Below are 16,915 nucleotides of genomic sequence, written 5' to 3' on the forward strand. Positions count from 1 at the left end.
CCTTGTACTCTTTGAACTAATCAAAGTACTTAGTCTTGCGGTACATTAAGTAAATTTATTTGTATCTTGAATAGTTGTCTATAATTTAGACAAAATATTCAATACTACCTCTTGTCTGGATAGTCATAGGATCATACAAATCAGAATGAACCGATTTCAACATATCTTTGACTCCATACCCCTTGGACTTAAAAGCTTCTTGGTTATTTTTCTTCCAAGTAAGACTCGCGGGTTGGAAAGATTTCCACTACCAATGAACCCAAAAGTTCATCAGCTACCAATGAATCCTACTCAAGTATAACCTAGCTTTAGATGCCAAAAATATAATTGGTTCATTTCCGAAGGTTGCTTTCTCTTAAAATTAGAAGATGTGTTACTAATTTCCATTTGTTGCATCGTGGGAGTTATTGGATTATAAATTGTCAACCATCATACCAAAATAGATAACTTTCCTATTTTTCTTGATAACAACTTTGTTATCAAAATAGACACAATATCTATAATAGTTTAGAAACTGAAATCAGGTTCTTTCTAAACTTGGTACGTAAAGACAATTACATAAAATCCATATTTTATTCTTATCAAAGGATAAACATCTCCCACTGCAACAGCTACCACTTTTACAGTAGTGCCCATGTGGACGGTGATTTACCTTTCATTTAGTTGTCGGGTTTCCTGGAACCCTGCAATGAATTACAGACATGATTAATGGCATCTTGTATCTACACTCCAGGTTCTGGTAGATAACACCACTAGACATGTTTCAACTAATGAATTAAATACACCTAAATTGTTCTTAGTTCTAAGAAGATAGTCTACCTTAATGTCCAAGTCCTATTTCCAATCATTACAATTTGGGACTACTAAGTCTTTTTCTATAGTATGACTACTAGGGATTGACAAACATCCTAAGAATCACAAAAATATTTGGTCAAGATCAACTCCTTAAAATCTCCATGAATTTTGTGTATACAAAATCGAAGAGGAGATTTTATTCATTAATTTTATTATCTCGTCAACTTTACTTTATGACGAATAAAATTAATAGTTGATTTGTCTTTGATCAAATATTTGGTCAAAACTCTTTGAATTTAAAATAACATTGATTCCTCAAACAATATTATTTAAATTTACCAACACCTCAAACACCGTGAATTTTGCATGCCACGTTAGTGTGGACGTATACAAATTCATCATTTGTAAGAGGAGGGTTTTACCCATTGACTATCTTGTCAATATAACTTTTTGACAAATAAAATTACCTCAAACACCATGAATCTTGTATGCCACGTTAGTGTGGACGTATACAAATTCAAACATTTGTAATAGGGGTTTATTAATTTTATTATATTGCCAATCTAGTTTTATGACAAATCAATAGTTGGTTTCCCTTTGGTCACACAAGTGATAGTAGTGACTCCGTTGGGGAGGATACTATTAAATGTGTCTAAGTGTATACCATTACTTGACACTAAGTCCATTAATAAGATTATGCCCCTTACATTGGGGAAGATCACACGCTCTTAATTAACTTCCTATAGTCATCCAAAATGGAAGTATGTTCTAGTGATCCACAAACAAGCTCATCCGTTATGGAGGAAGGCACTCAGAGCCAACGCAAGCTTGTTTGCATCACTTACAAACCAGATAATGGAGACCATGGGATTTACTTAAAATCCCTCTCCCACTTAGTTATTTATAAATGAGGAATTTTAACTATGCTAGCCTACTAAATATGTAAACCAACATGCACACAAAGACAATATAAAAGCAATAAATAGAAAATCTAATTTTCAACTATTATGGCTTTTATCTCTAGTTGTCCTCCGTGTGTTGTCATCCCAAGCTGCTGCCATATTTGGCCACCGCCACCGGGACTAGCGCATCCATCTTGCTCCTAGTTCCACTGCGCCTCGGTCCGTAGAAGGTTCCACGCTTTGCAAGATTCGATCCATGACATAAATAGAATTTTACATTTTGATCCTATATTCCATAAAAGGAATGTACATGTATCTAGATCAAAATAAAATCCTAATAAAACTAAATACAGCTCCTGCTGTATTTTATAATACAATCATGCACACACATATAAATGCCCTTGACATGTCCAAGGGTCCAATCACACACATAATAACTAAAAGCCATAATAGTTGGATCCTGCATCCACAAAGTTAGCACATCCTACTATTAACCAGCCTAAATTATGTATGACATGTGCATAATTAAACTAATACCAAATACACAGAGGCAAAACCCTAGCTCTGATACCAATTGTTGGTTGCTACTCGGAAAACCTAGAGGTTCCACTGTATAAAATTTTATACAAAGGTCTGAACCTTTTCCTAGCTACCATGTGTTCTTTTAAATTAAATTTTGGATCGCCTGCGGAACTTAACACGTTTGATCCAAAACTTAATCTATTTGTTCTTTTAGGTTTAGACTTGGATCTCCTGCGGAACTTAACACGTTCGACCCAAATCACCTTAAATTATTAATTCCATTAAATATTAATTTCCATAATTGGTTCCCAGTACTGACGTGGCGAGGCACATGGCCTTCTTGGATATGGGAGCAACCACCACCGACTAGACAAAACCTTTTATAGAAATCTAATATTTAATTTCCTAAAATAACTTTAGGTTAACCGAAAAGAACAATCAAATCACAAGGAAAAAATAGAACAAAAGAACACAACTTCGAAAAACATATTTGAAATACTAGAATCGTAAGCCTCTTGTATTTGGTATTATTTCCATAAATAACTAGCATGATGCGGAAAGAAAAATTACTAGTTATACCTTCTAGAAAGACCTCTTGATCTTCTACCGTATTCCTCTTCTAACCTTGGACGTTGTGTGGGCAACGATCTTCCAAGATGAGAAACCACCAAGCACCTTCTTCTCCTAGCTAGGTTCGGCCAACACAAAGAAGCTTCACCAAGGACGAAGAACAAAACACCAACCAAGCTCCAAGGGATACAAGCTTTCTCTCCTTCTTCTTCTTCTTCTCCAAGTAGTATCCGGCCACCACAAGAACTCCAAGCAAGAGATAGGTTTCGGCCACCACCAATGCTCCAAGGGATGCTAGAGATGAGACTTGCTTTCTCTCCTTCTTCTCCTTCCTTGATCCGGCCACAAACAAAAGCTCCACCAAGAAGATAGGTTTCGGCCAACAAGAGGAGAAGAGAGAAAGGGAAGGGCCGGCCACCACACCAAGGAAAAGAGGGAGAAAAATAATAGAGGTTGTCCCCCATGAAGGTACCCTCACCCTTTCTTTTATATTCCTTGGCCTAGGCAAATTAGGAAATTTAATTACAATAAAATTTCCTTAATTTTCCTTGACATGAATTAATTTGAAGTATTAAATAAAACTTCCTTTTTATCCATGTATTGGCCGGCCACAATCAATAGAGAAAAATTAGGAGAATTTCAATCAACAAATTAAAACTTCCTAATTTATCTCCGGAAATTTTAAAATTAAAATTTCTCTTCAAAAATCTATTCATGGTTGATAAAAGGAAATTTCTATAATTTTAATTTTACAACATGTGAATAATTTTTAGAGAGAAAATAAAATATCTCACCAATCTACAAATAAGGAAAGAGATCTAATCTCTTTCTTTAATCTTTTGTAGATCTTTTATAAGAGATATTTTTAATTTTAATTCTCTTTAATAAATTATTTCTTCCACATAATAAAAATTAAAATTAAAATTCCTTTATAATTTAATTTGGCCGGCCCCCACTAGCTTGGGTTCAAGCTAGGGCCGACCACCCAATCTTATACCTAGGCCGGCCCTAGCTTGGTTCCCAAGCTAGCTTGGCTGGCCCCCTATTGGTGGGTATAGAAGGTGGGTATAGGTGGGTATAGAACTCTATAAATAAGAGGCTACGATAGGGACCGAGAGGAGGAATTGGTTTTGGTCTCCCGATAAAATTAAGCATCCCGTGTTCGCCCCGAACACACAACTTAATTTTATCAATAATAATTCATTCCACTAGAGAACTATTATTGAACTACCGCACCAATCCTAAATTACATTTTTGGGCTCCTTCTTATTATGAGTGTGTTAGTCTCCCTGTGTTTAAGATATCAAATGTCCACTAATTAAGTGAGTTACTGACAACTCATCTAATTAATATCTTAGTCCAAGAGTAGTACCACTCAACCTTATTATCATGTCGGACTAAGTCCACCTGCAGGATTTAACATGACAATCCTTATGAGCTCTTCTTGAGGACATTATCAACCTAGTATCTCTAGGACACGGTTTCCTTCTGTAATCAACAACACACACTATAAGTGATATCATTTCCCAACTTATCGGGCTTATTGATTTATCGAACTAAATCTCACACATTGATAAATTAAAGAAATAAATATCAAATATATGTGCTTGTTATTATATTAGGATTAAGAACACACACTTCCATAATAACCGAGGTCTTTGTTTCTTTATAAAGTCAGTATAAAAGAAACGACCTCAAATGGTCCTACTCAATATACTCTGAGTGTACTAGTGTAATTATATAGTCAAGATAAACTAATACCTAATTACACTACGACCCTCCAATGGTTTGTTCTTTTCCATCATGGTCGTGAGCTACTGTTTATAATTTATAAGGTACTGATAACATGATCTTCTGCGTGTGACACCACATACCATGTCATCTACAATATAAATTAATTGAACAACTACATTTATCATAAATGTAGACATTTGACCAATGTGATTCTTATTTCTAGATAAATGTTTATACCAAAAGCTAGGCTTTTAGTATACACTCCAACAAGGTGCAACCAAAGATTGGGTGTGACTCGGGATCATCTTATGGATTGAACGGATATACCGAATACGATTGCCGTCACGGACACAGGTCAGGGATCTGACCCAACATGCAGGTCAGGGTGATCATACGTGCAGGTCGGGACGATCATACCATGGATGACAACAGACGGACACAGGTCAGGGATCTGACCCAACATGCAGGTCAGGGTGATCATACGTGCAGGTCGGGACGATCATACCATGGATGACAACAGACGGACACAGGTCAGGGATCTGACCCAACATGCAGGTCAGGGTGATCATACATGCAGGTCGGGACGATCGTACCATGGATGACAACAGACGGACACAGGTCAAAGATCCGACCCCACATGCAGGTCAGGGTGATCATACGTGCAGGTCAGGATGATCATACTATGGATAACAAAAAACAAAATCAGATCAGGAAGTGAACTCAGCGTGCAGGTCGGGAAGCCGACCCAGGGTGCAGGTGGTCAGGGGGCCAGACGCTACATGACAAATAGGCTTGCAAGGAATCGTAACCACCTGTCAGAGAACAATCATCACATGTCAGGGAATATTCTAATAGTGGGAGGCCCATACTCCTCTGGGTTTCTCAGCCGGCCTATGAGAGGAAGTCACGTGTCGATCACCGCCAGACAAAGTCTGACACCCGACATTCCCTGACATTCGCCAGGTTCCAGAAGCCCCAGTTGCAGTATAAAAAGGGATGCTTTGTCCCTTACGCAGGGACGCTCACTCGTCATTTTTTACCAGTCTTTTGCTTTTTCTAGCTTTCTCTATGATTTCTGGGGAAAAAGTACCTGACTTGAGCGTCGGAGGGCCTGACCCGGGGACTTTTTCCCTGATTTCTGGTCTCTAACGACCGTGTGACTCGTCTGAGTGTGTGCAGAGTGATAGCGCCATCATCCTGAACCTTTCTTCCCTTCGTACCACCGCTCGTGCGCACTTGTCTAGGGGGTAACTTACTAACTCAGCATCTTAACGACTTTTCGTCAACATTCAGCACAGCAAATCCCGCTCTCATCCGACTTAGCTTCCGGATGGGATCAGCTTTAATCACGGTGAACTAGGAATTTTGGCTGGAGAAGAACAGGGGTGGAATCTTCGTGTCTATTTCCTCAATGGCATTACTGATTACAGGAGTCAATGACAAGCGATACTGGAAATACCTCCCAACCGAGGAATCTAGGTACTGAGTCTTGTCTATGGCTAAACAAACTAACTCTTTGAATATTTCCTTTTACCTTCATTAAAGTTTTTTCAATACAATATGATACCTTTATTGACTGCTAATACCTAGATGAGGTCTTATCATCCACTGAATGAGGGGCTTGAACCTTAAAGGGTGGGTTTACTGTGATGGAAAGATAGCTAGGAGGGGAAGGGGATGAAGAAGGAAAAGAGACTTAGAAATATATGAGCGATGAAGCCTCATATGTGTTTATTTTCATGTCTTTTCCACTCCTCCCTCCTAACTTTTCACCCAAACAAACTCAGCATAAGATCGGTTTGCATAATTATCTAAAGTATCAATATGCTTATAGCAGAGTTTTCTCCTCCCTTGAAGTAGTGGCTTTCTTGTGTTCAAGTCAGCATTTCCTGCAGGCTTCAGTCTGTTCATATTTACCCACCATTGAGTTTGGAACCTTCTAGCATCAGATCATCATGATCTCAATAGCCAATACACAAGTGGTTCCTTCTATCTATGATTAGATCATAGTCGTTGAACATTTATTGTATTATCTTAGAGCAAGTATTATCACTGATGATAGCCTCGCCAGTTCCAGAATGGCAACTCCTTTCTCATAACCTGTTTGCAGAATTGTTTGATTGATTAGTCTTCTTTTCACAATATAGTCATTCAACTTGAGCAATTCTACGAAGGACAATAAACGATACACTGCATGACGACCGGTATAATAGTGGTAAAATTCTAGTTAATTCACCATCTGATTCGGATTTTCAGGGTGCATCTGTTATGATTGTTAAAAGAAGAATAGAAAGAAGATAAAATAGAAGAGTAATAATTAATCTTATTATTTTGTTGATATTTGCCCTCAAGATAATACAATATATAGGATTTAAATAAGTACTCGGTCAATTAACCAATTAATAAATAACAGAATAATTCTAAAAATTATTCTGAGAATTATTCTAATAATTATAACAGAATTATTAGAATAATCCTAAAACTAATTTGATTTGATTTAATGATTTGATCCGGTCAATTCTGGTAATTCTCTTTTATCTCTTTTACCCCCCGACAAACTTAACGGGAGATCTTTGACGTTGAGTTTGTTTGTTAACTTGTTGAAACGTTGTCTGAATAATGGCTTAGTAAAGATATTAGCAATTTGATCCTCAGCAGAGATATAAGAGACGGATAATTGTTGAGTTGCCACACGTTCACGAACAAAATGAAAATCAATCTCCACATATTTTGTACGAGCATGAAAGATTGGATTTGCTGTGAGATATGTTGCTCCAATATTGTCGCACCAAATTTTTGGTGCAATATTTGATGCAAGATGAAGTTCAAAGAGAAGTGATTGAAGCCAAATAATTTCAGACGTTGTATTTGTTATAGTTTTATATTATGCCTTAGTACTTGAACGAGATACCGTAGGTTGCTTCTTCGAATTCCATGACATAATATTTCGTCCAAGAAATATTGCATATCCACTAGTAGAGCGTCTATCTTCAGGAGAACTTGCCCAGTCCGCATCACTATAGGCATGTAAATCTCGAGACGATTGACGATATAAAAGAAGACCATGTAGAATAGTACCTTTGAGATAGCGAAGTATTCTTTTTACATTATCCCAATTTTGTTCAATTGGAGCATGCATGAATTGACAAGCACGATTTACTGCAAAAGTAATATCAGGGCGTGTGATAGTGACATATTGTAAGGCTCCAACAATGCTTCGATAAATCTGTGGATCAGACAGAGCAGGAGAGGATGCAGATGGAGAGTTGTTTATAGCAATTGGTGTAGAGACCGGACGTGCTCCATCCATTTTGGCTCTTTGAAGAAGTCCAGTAATGTATTTGCTTTGAGAGAGAAGATAGCCATCCTCATGTGGAATAAGCTCAATACCAAGAAAAAAATGAGCAATGCCCAAATCTCGAGTAGGAAATTCTTGATTGAGAAGACTTAATAAAGTTATGATGCCCTTGTGATCATTACCGGTTATCAGGATGTCATCCACATAAATAAGAAAAAATATCATAGACCCATCATTATACTTGTGAAATAGAGACGAGTCAGTCTTTGATCCAGAAAATCCTTGAGATTGTAACCAATTGGATAGTCGATGAAACCATGCACGAGGAGCTTGTCGAAGACCATATAAAGATTTCTTAAGTTGGCAAACATGAGATGGAAATTGTGGATGAATAAACCCAGGTGGTTGTTCCATAAATACAGTTTCCTCAAGATGACCATGGAGAAACGCATTTGAGATGTCCAATTGGCGTACAGGCCAATTGGAACTAACAGCTATCGATAATAATAGTCTGACAGATGTAATCTTGATGATTGGACTAAAAGTGTCATTGAAGTCAATACCTGGTTGCTGACTAAAACCTTTGGCTACAAGTCGAGCTTTGTATCGTTCAAGAGAGCCATCAGCTCGATACTTAAGACGGAATATCCATTTAGAGCCCACAACATTCATTGAGGAAGTGCGTGGAACTAGACTCCATGTTCCATTGCGAAGAAGTGCATCAAATTCTGTAGCCATTGCACTACGCCAATTTGGATCCTTGTTTGCTTGCGTAAAACAAGTTGGTTCAATAGATTTTGAAGAAACCACTAGAGCCCGTGGAAGAGGATATCGAGTCACATTTGGTGGGCAACGTTCATAAATGTCACTAATGGGAAGCATGCGACGAGGAGCATTATCATCTGAATCACTTGTCGATGATGATGAGGAAGTAGGCTGACATGGTGATGTAGATGACGAACTTGCATTATCTGAGGATTCAAAACTAGAGAGCATATTATCTTCGACCGGCGAGGCTTCCAAGATTGGAGCAGCATCCTGAGGTGATTCTGATGGTATAGGGGAGTTATCAGAGAGCGGAGCAGGACCTAGGATGCCATCATTTCTGACAATATTAGGTGGCATTAAGAAGGTGCCACCTGTATCTGGAGGAGAGATCGAAGAAGATACTGAAAAAGGGAATAGAGTCTCATCAAAAGTAACATGTCGTGAAATATAAATTCGACCTGTTGGTATATGGAAGCAACGATAACCATGGTGCAAGTTGTTGTAACCAAGGAAAACACATTGTAGTGAACGAGAGTCAAGTTTGTGTTTGGAGTAGGGGCGTAACCATGGATAACATGCGCAACCAAAAATTCGAAGGAAAGTATAATTAGGAGTTTGATTATAAAGTGTTTCAAAAGGACATTTGTGATTGAGCAATGGAGTAGGGAGTCGATTTATGAGATATACAGTAGTGGTAACAGCTTCATCCCAAAATTTACGTGGAACTGATGCATGATGAAGAAGAGCTAAGGCAGTTTCGACTATGTGTCTATATTTTCTCTCAGCAGAGCTATTTTGTTCCGGAGTGTGAGGACAAGAAACTCGATGAACAATTCCACAAGAGACAAGATGACGATGGAGAGCTTGATATTCACCTCCCCAATCAGAATGAAAAGAAAGTATTTTACGATTAAAATATCGTTCAACTTGATTTTGAAATTTACAGAATATATCCAATAAATCATATTTTCTTTTCATAGGATAGAGCCAAGTATATTTACTAAAATGATCAATAAAGGTAACATAATATTGGAAACCGTGGTTAGATAAAACAGGTGCAGGGCCTCAAACATCAGAATGAATTAATTCAAGTGGAAAATTAGAAACATAATCGGATGAATAGAAAGGTAGCTTATGACTTTTAGATTCCATGCATGCCCTACATGAATGAGATGGAGAGGAGGTGATGGAAGTAGGTAAACCATACCTATTGATGATTGACTGGACAATATGAAGAGAAGGATGACCAAGTCGAGCATGCCAAGCTGGTTTATTTGTGCGTTCACCAACAAAAGCTTTGATTGAAGAACTTTGAAGATAGTAGAGGCCATTTTTGATTCTCCCATGAAACACAATAGCATTTGTTCCTTTATTTTTTATAAGATAATGATTATAATGAAACTCAAAAATAACATTGTTATCAAGACAAAACTGACGGGTAGAAAGTAAATTTTTAGTGATAGATGGAACATGAAAGATATTGCGCATGTGAAAAGTTCGATTAGATAAATGACTATATGTGTTTCCAAGATTAGCAATTTGCAAACCTGAGCCATCGCCTACTTGAACCGTATCTGAGCCATAATATGACATTACATCTGTAAGGATATTATAATCCGATGTGACATGATGAGTTGCTCCAGTGTCAATATACCAATCAGTAGATGAAAACTCTGGGGTTTTACCACAAGTAGGCACAGATGAGAGAGCTTTAGGATATGCTTGTGAAATAGACGGTTGTCTTAAGACTGTAGAACCACCAATGAAATTTGAGGCAAATCTTTGAGGGCATAGATTTCCAGGATGACCAATGATGTGACAAATTTGACATTGTACCCGAGAGTAATCAAATCTTTTAGGGCATAAATTTCCAGTATGGCCAATGGTGCGACAAATTTGACATCGGACTGAATTTTATTTTTGGCATCCTTGATAGTGTTGAGTATTTGACATCTAAAGTAAAATAACTTATCTTGTAGAGAGACTGGATCGCCGGAAAGGGGGACTTTCGCCTGGAGAAATTCCCCTTGGAGGAAATAGAAGCCTTGGCTGGAGCAATCACTTGTTGTCGACGTCGAGGTTTGGTTGGCGTTCGGTGGACAGCGACGGTAGCACAAAAGGAGAAGTCCTTTTGTCGTCTTGTTTTGCGTTTTCAAAAAAGAAACTCCTCTTTTGTCTTGGGCGGCGACAGAAAAAGAAGGGAAGAGGATTTGTGAGGGAGAATTAAGAGAAAGAGAAAGAACGAAGGATCATGGCTCTGATACCATGTTAAAAGAAGAATAGAAAGAAGATAAAATAGAAGAGTAATAATTAATCTTATTGTTTTGTTGATATTTGCCCTCAAGACAATACAATATATAGGATTTAAACAAGTACTCGGTCAATTAACCAATTAATAAATAACAGAATAATTCTAAAAATTATTCTGAGAATTATTCTAATAATTATAACAGAATTATTAGAATAATCCTAAAACTAATTTGATTTGATTTAATTATTTGACCCGATCAATATAATTTTGATAATTCTCTTTTATCTCTTTTAATGATCAACATAAGTTAAATACTTTTGGCAAGGATTTGGTCTCTGATATTGTTTTGGACTTTAAATATCAATATAGACTTCAACAGCAATCAAATTCATGGTTTCCCTAAGGAAAAAGGTGTTTCCTTTGCAGGTTTAACACGGTCGCATACCTTCAGCAAACCTGGTGGTTTGAGGTGGCTGGGGAAATAGATTTCTTCTTCCCTGTTGGAACCTATAGCCTGTTCTTCCAACTTCATCTAGGTCTACCTTCGAAACGTTTTGGTCGCCGGATTTGCAACTCTGAGCACATCCACGGGTGGGACAAAAAACCTGTGAAATTCCAGCTATGGACGTCGAACGGTCAAAAAGCTTTATCCCAGTGCTCTTTAAGTGATCCCGGAAGTTGGATAAACTACCATGTAGGAGATTTTGTGGTAGACAAATGTGATGTACCCACCAAGCTCAAGTTCTCATTGACACAAATTGATTGCACACACACAAAAGGTGGCATCTGTGTCGACTCTGTGTTCCTATGTCCCAAAAGTTTTATGTAGGAAAGATGTTTAGCGCACACATAATTTTGTAGGTTGCAACATTTCCACAATAGATATGTAAGCAATGTATGTTGTTCATTGTTGTCTTCTTTTTTTTTTCCAACGGGTTTGATCATAAAAAGAGAAGATTTTTGCATATCATGAAGCTTTGGCAAAATTCGATTACCACCTGTTTTTTCTTCTTTTTTATAAAGAAATGCTAACTACATAAATCAGTGAGTAATTTTCATTTGGTTCTTCAGAATCCACCTACTTGTTTTATTTTTTTTTTCTTTTTTAGTTTAGAATATTATATTTTCATCCTTTGCAATGTATACAAATAAATAAAATAAAATAAAACATTATTTTTTCCTCCATCAACACTAGACATCAAGCAAAGTTTAGAACGGTAACGAATTATAATTTTATGTTATATTTGTTTCTTGAATTATTTAGTGTGTTAAAAAGCTAGATGGTACTTTATTTCTATTTTACAATTTATGAGGTGGTAAGCTGTGGAGGTAAAATAAAAACGATGTTAAAGTTTTTCATTTTTATAAGTTATAGTTTGTTTAGGAATATTTTTATTTTAGTTTTAAAAGAATGTAATACAAATATTTAATATTGAATTTTAGCACTTTGAAATTTATTAAAGCTATGTAATAAAATTTTTTATATTAAAATAATTTAAAAAACTTCTCGAGGACCGTTAGCATTAGTGATTATTCCATAGAGCCAGGGGCAGAGCCAGAAATTGATTAGAGGGGTGGCTAAAAATGTTCTCAAGCTCTATCCTTACCTCTATGCTCCAACTCCTTAAAACTCTTCGATTTTTTGTGTATCTCTAATGAGTCGTGACTTATATAAAATGAAATAAATGATCATTCAATTACTTTTAATGTTTGGAAAGAATGAGGGAAATGAAAATTAGATTTTGGACTGGGCTAAATTAAATTTGTACATTGGGCATATTAATTTTTTTTTACTATCCTACTTAATAGTTGAGAGAATAGTCCAAAGCAAGCCTGGGCTACAGCCCAGGCCTGCCACCCCTTAAATCCGCCCATGCATAGAGCAAACATGAAGCGTCAAACAATAAATATAGAGACATTATATTATTCAAGAGGAATAATAAAGAGGGATAAAAATTAAATGTTGGACGAATATTTTAGAGATTGATATTTAAATACGCGTAAATTATACTCTTAGTAAGAAAAGAACATCTATTTTAATAAGATTCAGACCCCTCCTTTTATCAATGGAAAAAATTCCATATAAAATTAATTATAAGCATCAATGTAACTTAAATGAATCAACAATTGATATTCTCTAAGTTGTAAATATAGTCAAATCATCTCGAATATAATTATTAAATTATTTTATTTTCTTAGGCTATGCCCAATTTTAATAAATATTTCTATGATAAGACTTCGAGATAGGTATAATAATTATGGCAAAAGACGAATACGCTCGTCCCAGCATCCTGATAGATGGGTACAACAATTGAATCATCACATGAATGTTTTTTTTTGGTCAAATTGATTTTCCAACTTACTAAATCACATCCAAATTAATTAAGATTTTTTTCCCCCTCATTTTCACAAACGTGCCACTTCAATTACTTTGCACATCCCCATTTTGATACCATTTTCATCTTAAAATATCCTCATTATGACAATTTGTCCTAATAATTTAATCTCAATTAGGTCCTTTTTATTATTCAGGCCTCTCCTAATTTAATTTGCTTCAATTAATTGTTACATGTATTTGAACCTTTATTAGGCTTCTTGAAATATTATTAATGTGTAATTGGTTAAAGTTTTTAATACAACATGAATTTTCCTTTATTCAACTGTATAAGGGAAGATCTACCTAAACTATATCATAACTATCCAATATTTAAAAGTTTATATTTTGTCTTATGGACAATGGTATAGTTTTTCAAATATTTAAGGATGGAATTATATTTTCGATAAATTAACGGATGAATTTTTCTTAATGGGAGGTTGACTTAATAATGTTAGGCTGATGAGTCATCTGTAATGAACGTTTCTTGATTTATCTTAATAGTGGATGAAAATTTTTTATGAGATTAGAATTATCATCTCAGGATTAGTCATCATAAATTGGATAAATATTACCTTCTGAAATATGAAGTCAAGAGTTCGGTATGATGGTAAGGAGGATGCATTTTTACACCTATAACGATTAAATTATAGATAAAACTATGCCCAAAGAGTAATTGTGCTTCTATTTGATGGAAATGTATATATAACATGCATCCATTTAAAAGTTTATCGTGCAAGTATCAAAGTGTATTTATCCTTAAATGGTATATATGACTATGTATAAGATTATTTTTAAGTGTCTTTATCAAAGTGTATTCTAAGATACTACCAACTAGATTACGCCTAGCTTTAGGGGGTATTTGATTAAATGATGAGAATGATTATAGGTATAAGTTTGATAGTAGGGTGGAATGGAAATAAAACTCATCAAATTATATGAGTTTGGTTGATTCTCATAAATTTAGTAATCATTCCCAAAATATCATTCTCAAATCCACAATCCAAATACTATCATTCTATTCCCTCATTCTCAAACCCATCAACCAAACACCCCTTTAATTATCAAACTATTTAACCCTTCACCATAAACAAATACATCAATATATTCTCAATCTGATTAAAATAGAGTATCATATACACTAACAATGTAGATATTTATTAGCTATTAATATATTTATTAATTGAATACATGAATTGGAAATGAAAGGTCAGTTTCCCACCTCCTCTAATTAAAAATTATATTAAAAAAAAACTCGCGAATAAACAATATTATTATTTACTGTTTCCATGCAACCACGTAGATCTCGAAGCACGTTTCTCAATAAACAATAATATCTCGACGCACGTCTTCTCAATAAACAATAATATTCTGGGTGGAGCAGGTTGCTCGTGGAATATCAACGACGTTTTTTTTTTTTGTCTTCTCTGTTGCGCATGCATCAGTTTCTACGTGATCTTGGTTCATCTGTCCATTTATCCACGAGTTCCTCCTAAATCGAGATAAATGTATTTAGTGCACTACTCTCATCCCTGCCGGCCTTATATATATAGATAACGCCGACGACAGGATTGATATATTCCAACTCCAATCGGCCGTGGAGTTACGTCGTAGGTTAATTATGGAGTTGGCGATGCAGAGATTTCTCACTTCTGTCGCCCTTCTGCTCTGTTTTCAGGGTTTCGGATTCTGTTTTCCTGATCACGATGCGGTGCCACGCTATAGCTTCTTGAGGCATGCGGCGGAGGCACCACGAGTGTCGCACCACGATTACATCATCGTCGGCGGGGGCACGGCCGGCTGCCCCTTGGGCGCTACTCTGTCGGAGAGATTCGACGTGCTGGTGCTGGAAAGAGGCGGCTCGCCTTACGGGAATCCCAACGTTTCCGAGCTCGCTTTGATTGTCCAGAACCTTGTGTACCAGACCCCGACCTCCCCGGCGCAGCGCTTCGTCTCCGTGGACGGCGTCATCAACGCGCGGGCGCGCTGCCTTGGCGGCGGGACCTGCATCAACGCCGGGTTCTACTCTCGCGCCAGCCGCCAGGAGGTGGAGGAGATGGGGCTGAATCTGGAGCTGGCGGAGGAGTCGTTCCGTTGGGTTGAGAAAGAGGTGGCGTTCCGACCTCGGCTGACGGGTTGGACGTCGGCCTTCATGTCAGGGCTCCTCGAGGCCGGAGTGACGCCGGACAATGGCTTCACGTACGATCATTTACCCGGGACGAAGGTCGGAGGGACGACGTTCGATGAAAATGGCCACCGCCACACCGCCGCCGATCTGCTCAAGTACGCAGACCCTGCCAGGATCACCGTGCTCTTGCGCGCCACGGCTCAGAGGATCTTGTTCAGGAACAGAGGTGCTTCCTCCGAAATTAAAGATCAATCATATTTATAATGATATTGATGAATGCTCTTCTCTTCTCTGCTCTGCTCTGCTCGCAGGAAGGAAACATAAGCCGGAGGCATATGGTGTAGTATACAAGGATGAAGCTGGCAACGTGCACGAAGCCTACCTCAAGAATTCCTCCACCGGCGAAATTATACTGTCGGCCGGGGCCCTCGGCAGCCCACAGTTGCTCATGTTGAGCGGCGTCGGCCCTGCCCCTCACCTAGAGTCCTTAGGCATCGAGGTGGTGCTGGACCAGCCACTGGTCGGCCGTGGCATGTCCGACAACCCGTTGAACGCCATCATCGTCCCTTCACCACAACCAATCGAGATCACATCGGTGCAAGTCGTCGGAATCCGGCCGGACTACTACGTGGAGTCCGTGACCGGCATCAACCTTTTCTCTGCCTTTTTGGCTGGCAACTCCACCGGGCCGTCCGCAACTTCACCGGTACACGTAACCACACAAATGAACAGAACAAACAGATCGATTCTATCTTATCTCACACCAATTCTTTAATCTACATGTGTCAGATTAGCTACTCATTTCAAGGCGGCACGATAGTCGAGAAGTTGGCGCGCCCTCTTTCTCAGGGATTTCTTCGCTTGAGGAATCGCGACCCGGAAGAGAATCCATTACTCACCTTCAATTACTTCATGGAAGCTGAGGATGTTCAGGCATGCGTCGAGGCCCTCAGGACGATTGAAAGAGTGATCGATTCGAGAGCCCTGTCGAGATTTAGATACCCGAATCAGTCGGTGCAAAGCTTGGTAGCTCTATCCGCAAGTGTAATAGTGAATTTAAGAGCAAGAAACGCCAATGACTCCACTTCATTGGAGCAATACTGCAGAGACCTTGTGATGACGTTCTGGCACTACCATGGCGGATGCCAAATGAGAAAAGTGGTCGACCATAACTACAAAGTGCTCGGCGTTGATGCTCTCAGGATCATCGACGGATCTACCTTCACTTTCTCACCGGGAACAAACCCACAAGCTACTGTCATGATGTTAGGAAGGTAATCAACTTCATCTTAAAACTCTTGAACTGACCATTCGATGGATCACTTCAATTTGACATTGTTCCTTGTGTAGGTACATGGGAGTTCGGATGCTGAAAGGGCATAAATTTCACTGACTAATCTGCCAGTAATAGTTTATCAATCTTTGGAAAGAAATTTCCAGCTTCACTTTCTTTCTGAACATGAACATTGAATGATATCTATCAGCATGTAACATGGCATTCGATTTCATTTTCAGAAAGATTGTACCAATATTATCTTTATGCAATTGAAGTTTATAAGATTTTATCCAGTAA

At 37.8% G+C, this 16,915-nt stretch overlaps 1 protein-coding gene and 1 pseudogene across 1 annotated transcript; both read left to right on the plus strand.

Moving 5' to 3' along the window:
• The window catches only part of LOC121985175, a 43,583-nt pseudogene extending 31,836 nt beyond the window's left edge, over positions 1-11,747 (plus strand).
• A 2,960-nt stretch (positions 11,748-14,707) lies between these two features.
• Positions 14,708-16,915, plus strand: LOC121985172 (protein HOTHEAD-like). Its single transcript, XM_042538469.1, has 4 exons — positions 14,708-15,568; positions 15,654-16,048; positions 16,132-16,616; positions 16,693-16,915. The coding sequence occupies exons 1-4, from the start codon at positions 14,836-14,838 to the stop codon at positions 16,733-16,735; spliced, it is 1,656 nt and encodes a 551-aa protein (XP_042394403.1). The 5' UTR covers positions 14,708-14,835; the 3' UTR covers positions 16,736-16,915.

The sequence above is a fragment of the Zingiber officinale genome, chromosome 5B, assembly GCF_018446385.1.
Source record: "Zingiber officinale cultivar Zhangliang chromosome 5B, Zo_v1.1, whole genome shotgun sequence".
In the NCBI taxonomy this organism is placed as follows: Eukaryota; Viridiplantae; Streptophyta; class Magnoliopsida; order Zingiberales; family Zingiberaceae; genus Zingiber; species Zingiber officinale.